General features: G+C 48.0%; 1 protein-coding gene across 1 annotated transcript in view; it reads right to left on the bottom strand.

Moving 5' to 3' along the window:
* The window catches only part of ppfia3 (PTPRF interacting protein alpha 3), a gene marked incomplete at its 5' end in the record, with an annotated part of 54,598 nt that overhangs the window by 29,508 nt on the left and 17,590 nt on the right, over window positions 1-7,500 (bottom strand). Inside the window, 9 exons of the mRNA XM_080511276.1 lie at window positions 60-139; window positions 248-310; window positions 1,792-1,923; window positions 2,200-2,283; window positions 3,654-3,788; window positions 3,968-4,061; window positions 4,134-4,186; window positions 6,124-6,216; window positions 6,297-6,425. Coding sequence (XP_080367402.1) covers window positions 60-139; window positions 248-310; window positions 1,792-1,923; window positions 2,200-2,283; window positions 3,654-3,788; window positions 3,968-4,061; window positions 4,134-4,186; window positions 6,124-6,216; window positions 6,297-6,425 — 863 coding nt within the window. The remainder of the gene's footprint in view (window positions 1-59; window positions 140-247; window positions 311-1,791; window positions 1,924-2,199; window positions 2,284-3,653; window positions 3,789-3,967; window positions 4,062-4,133; window positions 4,187-6,123; window positions 6,217-6,296; window positions 6,426-7,500) is intronic.

Raw genomic sequence — 7,500 nt, 5'->3', positions numbered from 1 at the left:
TGATTCATCTGTAATGTTTTACATGATGGGAGCAGCCCAGCTGCACTGACTGGACCCACCTGGAGTAGGAGCCGCTGGGCCGGGCCCTCAGCTGGTCCAGCTCCAACTGGATCCTCTCCAGCTCGGCTATCAGCTGGTCCTGGTGGGGGGGGGGGGGGGGGGGGGGGGGGAGAGACGAGAGTCGGAGATAAAGCAGGGAGCTGGTCTGTGGGCTGCGGTGAGGAATGAAGAAGGAAGGTGCAGCCACCTTGTTTGCCAGAAGGTCATCCTGGAGCTTCTTCATGTTGGAGAGCTCCTCAGACAAGGCGTTCTGCAGAGAAACAGCCAGGAGACTGTGATGAAACCCAGATGGGCAACAGCTGCACGAAAGACAGCTTTTCATTCAAAAGTAACTTTACTGGTAATTGAGCTGTTTATGACAAACCATAGTTAATCGAGATAGTGTAAAATAAAAGCAACCAAAGAATTAAAATAATGTCACAAATGTTCACACACATGCATAAACACTGTTTCAGGAAGCGGTTACACAACATGAATTAAAGTGAGAAGAATACATTTCTGTGTTTTTGATTCAGGTCCTGACCACACAAGCAAAAAAGATCTTTTATATCCCCATTCTTCCTTTTTTTTTCATCCACACAGCAACGTAAAAAGTCTCAAAACAATGTGGTACGTCAGCCAGGCTCATAGGTGGCGCTGTACCGCGGTCACAGGAATACACCTGGAGAAGAAGACTGGGAGCATGAAAAAACATAGAAATGGACAAAGCCATCATGCATCCTTATCAAAGCGGTGAGCATCAGCATCTCCTGTCAGGGGGAGGCGGGGTTATAGGTGGAGAGGCGGGGCCATGCATCTTGCCCGTCCCGACGTCAAGGCTGAGGTGACGTTTTCACATTTCTCCACCCTGGGACCCCATTTTTTTTTTTTTTAAGGTTTTCAGGCTCCTAAACTGCGGCGCCATGTGGACAATGTTCCACATGGGGTCGTGTGGGCGGGGCCTGAATGAAGCTTCATGCTTCCACGGCAATAATCTGAAAATGATATCTGTTTACACAGAAATGGCAGAAACGCTGAAAAAGACGTAGTGAGAATTGTTTTTTTATTTTATGTTTTTTTTCAATTATATGGTGGTGAGTGCAGCGTGCTGATGTATTCCTCCACCGCAGCCAAACTACGGCGAGTCTGTTTCTCTGTATCGACCAGCTTTGAACATCTCCAGACTGAAATGTGAAAAATCACGAGTGGCTTTCTTTCCACTTCACGTTGTGTTGGTCTCTCACGCAGAATCCCAATAACAACATGGTGGGTATAATGTAACAACGTGTTGAAGTTCAGCGTGATCAATAATCACCTGTCCCCAGCCTGTTGTGGCTCCGCCTCCTGCGGGCCTCCCTGTTGGCCACTCTCAGGATGTGGGTCATGCTGTAGTCATGTGATTCAGATATGTGGAAGCATGGAAACCTCTAAAGCAGGACAGGAGCGCTCCGGGACAGAACTTGGATTTTTGATAGCTCCACTGTTTTTCTACTTTTTGCTTTATAAACTGATATTCTGAAGGATAATTCACTTTATTTGGTTTCACCCAGAAAAGAATCATTTTCCTCTCTGTAAATAAACAATAAATCTGAGTCGAACCTGTTTGCCTCCAGTGTTTTCGGGACAGTTTGGGTATTTGCTCAGGTTTAAACTCATCAGCTCCTACAGGCTCTGGTTTTACTGCTTTGCATTGAGGACCCAGGATGCTGTGGATCTGGGCTCTGACCCGGGCGGGTTGGTGGGTGGGGTCACCTTTTCTTCCAGGGCAGCCATCCTCTCCTTCAGATGGAGCTGCAGCCTCTCGTTAGACTCCGACAGCAGCTTGTCCACCGTGTCGGAGAGACGCTTGTTGTGTTCGTCGTTCATCCTCTCCCTCTGCCTGGCCTGAGGGGAGAGAGAGAGCGACGTGAGGAAGAGAGATAGTGCAATTGTGCAGTGGGGGAGAAAGGGGGAGGGGGAGAGAGGAAAGAGGGAATGGAGTTAATAACAAGCATTCTGCTGGGCTGTGTGAGAAGGACAAAGATTTTTAGCTAAAGAGAGGGTATAGAAAATTAGTGCGCCCTTGTGATGTGCAGCACTCCGACAAAAGGAGCGTGGTGGATGGGGCAGGGTGAAGAATGGAGGACGAGAATGGGAGACGGGAACCAGAGTGTGACTCACTCTTTGTAGCTCCTGGTTCTTCTCCTCCAGTTGCGCCTCCATCTGTCGCAGTCGCTCCTCAAAGTTGCCATGACGCTCCTCCGCCTGGGTGATCGGAAGGGGGAGGAGTCAGAGCGCGTTGCAACACTAATACAAATTAACACGGGGAAACGGCTCGTTGACCGCGTCCACCAATTAGCTACGTGTCTGTGCAGATCAGAGCGCAACAGGAACGTTTGTTTACCTGCTCCTTAAAGGACATTAATCACCTTCCTGCACAGAAGCAGTCCTGTTCCAGCTTGTCACAAGACACTACAACCACTTAGGAGGCTTGCTTCATGCCAGGAGAGTCAATGTCGTGCACTATCTTTTTGGCATGAGTGGAGATTGTATTTACAGGAATGCTCCAGGTTAACATACTTGCAATTAAATCAGTGAGACATGAAGAGTTCGTGCGGCGTGCGATTCTTAACGTGTCGAGTGCCAGAGGATCAAATAGCTGTGCTGCCTCTGTGGCCGGCGCCGGCTTTCATCTCACATTGTTTTGCTTATGAGCTACTGGCACGGCTGCATAGAAAATGGTTTCATCTTTTGTATGACATGTCGTTTCATTCGGCTCACACATGAACACACTCAGATTGGTGTACATACAATGTGTTCATGTTTGCACGTGCCTACATGACCTCCGCACACATAGATGCATGTCTGAGGCACACGGAGGTGTGCACATGCACGCAAATATTTCTGTCGGTTGTGTGAAAATGATTGCTATTCTTGTTTCAGTGTGTCAAAACTGACCCAGTCAAATGAGTCAACATGCGGCAGCAGCAGGGCTGAGTCCAGAAAAACACACACACTCACTCAGTTTTCATGCCTTCCGGGGACATTCCTGCTCTGAACTCAGCTGAAACTGCTACTTGCCTTTTCCTGACAGTCGAACCTGAACCTGTCCTCAGTCTGACCCTGACACACGTCTTCCTCTGAATAGATTTCATCATTTTCTCTATCGGTCCCGACAATGTCACGTGTCCCCGTGGATCAGTGAATACACTGTCTGATGTCCCAAAGCAACATATAAACAAGAATGCACCCACGCACGTCAATGTTTTCAAGCTTTTTAGGGACATTACAGTTTTTAAATAGGCAACATGCTGCCATAATGACCTTTAGATTTAAAGTATCAAGTTTTTCTTCGTTGTGGCTTAGAGTTTACGTCAGGAAAATGTTGGGGGGAGAACTTGTAAATAAATAAATAAAATCAATGTTTAGTTTGAAATTCCTACAATTTGCTTGGTGGTTTGGGGGATTGGAGCCTCTTCTGTTGGACTCTGATTGACTTCATTCATCTCCTGCAGACTTACAGTCATTAAGTAGTACTGACGTTTAAACGCAACTTGTTTACTGATTTTCCTGATTAGGGTTGTGGTTTCCAGTCATGAATACCTTTCTTCGCACACACACACACACACACACACCTTGTTGAGGGCGGCCACTCTCTGGGCGAGCTGCGCTTCGATCTCAGGCAGCGTCTCGGCCCTCTGCAGCGTCTGCTGCAGCTTCTGTTTGGCATCATCCAGCCGCTCCTGAAGCTGCCGGTTCTTCTCCTCGCTCTGCAGGAAGACGGGAACAGAGGGAGGTGAAACTGGGAGCGAAAATCGCCGAGGGCAGCAGACGTGATTAAAGCTGTGGGGGGGGGGGGGACGGCGATGGCACGCCAAAGCCAAAACGCAGCCAAGCTGCCAATCAGCTCCAGAAACACACAGGGGGATGAAAGGCAGCTCGGCCTCACCTGTCTGTGGAGAGACTCCTTGCTGGCCAACTCGTTCTCCAGCTTGTCTTTAATGTCGTGGAGGGACTTGGCCTCCCTCTGGGCGCTCAGGTACCTGCAGAACCAGAACACGGCGGTTGTGAGGCAGAAACATTCCTGAGGGAAGAAGAAACACAAACACACAAACCTGCGCTCCAGTGTGGTGATCCTCTCCTCCATATCTTCTCTTTGACAGAGAGCCTGAGTTTAGAGACACCAGCGGTTGATAGTTGTTGTTGATAGAATTGAGAAGTATCGGGGGGTGGGGGGGTGGGGGGGGGGACACAATCATCCATAACATTTAAGCCACCAAACTCCTGTCAGATATTGTGTTTGTTGATTTTGTTTTTCTTTGTCCCTTGTCCTGTTCAGCAGCTTGGGCAGATTGAGAGCTTCTGATGTCAGAACAGTTTTTGCACTTGCAACAGGAAGAGACCAAGAGTATCCCCATGTTGCTGCCATACACAACCGGGGGGGAACGCTCAAAGAGAGAGAGGAGAGAGAAGATTCAGAGGAGAGAGAGAGAGAGAGTGGGAGGTGGAAGGATGGGTGGGGGACAACATACAATACCCTTGTTTGTGCTACATATATTATTTACAGTAATCACACTGATCCAAATAATATCCAACTCTTATGAGATTAAACCAGCCTGAGCAGCTCTATCTAGACCAGGGTTGGGCAATCCTGGTCCTGGAGGGCCGCAGTCCTGCAGGTTTTAGATGTTTCCCTGCTCAAACACACCTGTTACCATGATGAGGCTCTGCAGAAAGCTTGACAAGGAGCCACTAATTGCTGTCAGCTGTATTGATGTGAGGAGACATCTAAAACCTGCAGGGCTGCGGCCCTCCAGGACCAGGATTGCCCACCCCTGATCTAGACTAACATCATTTTCTAGATTAAACCAACCTGAGCAGTTCTATCAAGACAGTAACAGGATTTTCCAGATTAAGCCAGCCTGGGTAGCTCTATCTAGACAGTAACATGATTTTCAAGCAGGAAAATAAATTAGCAAAGCAGGCAAAACGAAAAAAAAAGAAAGTAACAAAAAGAAAGAAAGAAAGAAAAAATACTGAATAACCTGATACTGATAATTGAAAGAACAATAGCAGAAAACAAGAAACATCAGCATCAAACCTCATTGATGAAGAGTGGAAATGTGTGTGTGTGTGCGTGTGTGTGTGTGTGTGTGTGTGTGTGTGTGTGTGTGTGTGTGTGTGTGTGTGTGTGTGTGTGTGTGTGTGTGTGTGTGTGTGTGTGCGCATGTGGTTTGTCCACTGGGTGTGGTTGGAACTGTTGTGGGGGGGCCTGCAACGACACCCCGGGGCCCGAGGCCATCAGGTCCAGGCATTGCCACCCCAGCACCCGGCGGCCCCTCAGAGCTGAGGAGGCCCCGGGGAACCCCCCCAGAGAGCCACGCCTCAACCAGACCCCCACCAGGCAAGAGGGGCCCACAAGAGAAGGATAAAGGGCGCAGAGCTACAGGCCCCGACCCAAGCCGCCAAGCCGGGACCGGCCCGGAGCAGGGCCCCCAGGCCGAGTGGACAAGGAGTCCCCCCCGATGCCGGTGGTGAAGCATGCACCCCTGGGGGCCGGCCCCAACACACTCAGCTTTCCATCCAAACCCGGATACCCCCCCCCCCACAGCAGCAGGGGCTAACCAGCCCCAGCAGGGGGAGGGAGGCAGAGGGAGGACCCACCCCCGGCGCCACAGTGGGCACCCCCACCAGAAAGGGGTGTGCTGATTTTAAGTGGTACTATATATTTTTGTATGTTTTAAAAATAGGATGCCACAAAAACAGAAGTTTGTTATAAAAAATAAAATCCATGTTTTCCTAGAATGCTTGACCTTTTCCATGGTGGATTGGAGCCTCTTATGTTTGTCAGCCCTGATTTCTGGGAACCAGCAGTTTTCTTCTCTCCCCACCTGACGACACCCAACCTTTTCTCTACTAGAACCAGAGCTTTGGTTCTGATCCAGTCCAATCCCTGTGCTTCTCCATTGTTCTGCCTCTAACATCAACATGGAGGCCTTTGAATGTTCGCCCACTGCCTGACATCAGGGTCACTCAGCTCACCTGTCAGTGGTTAGACCCTGAGGGCTGAGGGGTTGTTGTTAGTCCCCAGCAGGTGAATCTCACCTCCTTCACGTCCCTCTGAAGTTTCTGGTTGGCCTCTTCCGACCGGGCCAGCTCCCTCCTGGCAGACGTCAGCTGCTCCTCGATCTCCCCGACCTGACATGCAGGCAGAGCGTGAGGCAAGCATACATGGTTGTGGGTGTTGTGGGCCCGTCACCCCGTCCTGAATGGGGTACCTGTCGGCACATGAGGGCCAGTCTCTCTTTCAGCTGCCCCAGCTCCGACCGCTGACGCTCGATCTCACTCTCGCGCTGCCTGTCCATCTCGCCGTCGTCCAGGATGGAGGAGGGTCCGTTGGGAAGCCGCTGAGTAAGGAGACAAAAATTCACTCTGATTAGCAGGGAGGTGAAGACGGTTGGACTGAAAGAAGTAGCTGGACTATTGTCAAGAAACAGTTCCTTCACTCCCACCGTTACGCAGATGACACACAAATCTATCAAACCAGATGATACTGATCAACTGATCAAACTACGGTCCCATGCCGAGGCAAAAATAAAGGAAATTACATCAAATGATGCTCTTCTTTAGTGTGCAAATTTGTTGAGACTTTCTACCTGGGTCGTCTCAGTGTGATGTTATTAACTACAAGCTTCACACTCAACAGCACTTTTTATGCACTAACGGTTAATGTATGTTTTAAAAATCTTAAAAGATCTACCTCAGTATCGTGTCTTCATGTGTCCATATTATTATTAATGCTGCTTGTGGTGGGTTGGGGTTCATAGTATATAAACACGTTGTGCTGGATTTCTTTGCATCAACCAGCTAATAAAGGCCTAAAGTGAGAGGCAAGTATAAGAGGTCCTCATCCAACACAATTCGGGTTAAACTACAAATAACTAATTACTTGAGAGCTGTTGATCATCTGCATATAGCTGCATTATTATTATAATAATAATAATAACTATTATTATTACTATCATTATGACAACAACAACAACAACAACAATAACAATAATCATCATCATCATAATCATCATCATCATCATCATCATCATCATCATCATTATTATTATTATTATTATTATTATTATTCATATAGCACTTTTGTCAGTCTGACTCATACCCCGTACAGAAACAATGATTCATTCACACCAGTCCCACCAGTGGTGCGAAGCTGCGCTGCTGGCAGAGGCGTGGCTAACATGTGACACCACCATTATTCAGTAAGTTCAGTTTATTCTGTTTGGGGATTTTTCTATCAGTGGCATTTATGACAGAAGAAGATGAATGAAAAACCTTATTGATGTATTGTGTCAACACTATAATAACACACCACTCGCCTTCATATAAGTATATATAGTCAATTAAAACTTAAATATCATGTTCATGGAGCTTTTGTTACCATTTTATAATCACTTTATACTTGTGATGTGGAAA

This window comes from Blennius ocellaris (genome assembly GCF_963422515.1).
Source record: "Blennius ocellaris genome assembly, chromosome: 16".
Lineage (NCBI taxonomy): Eukaryota > Metazoa > Chordata > Actinopteri > Blenniiformes > Blenniidae > Blennius > Blennius ocellaris.
This window is presented reverse-complemented; position numbering and strand designations above follow the sequence as displayed.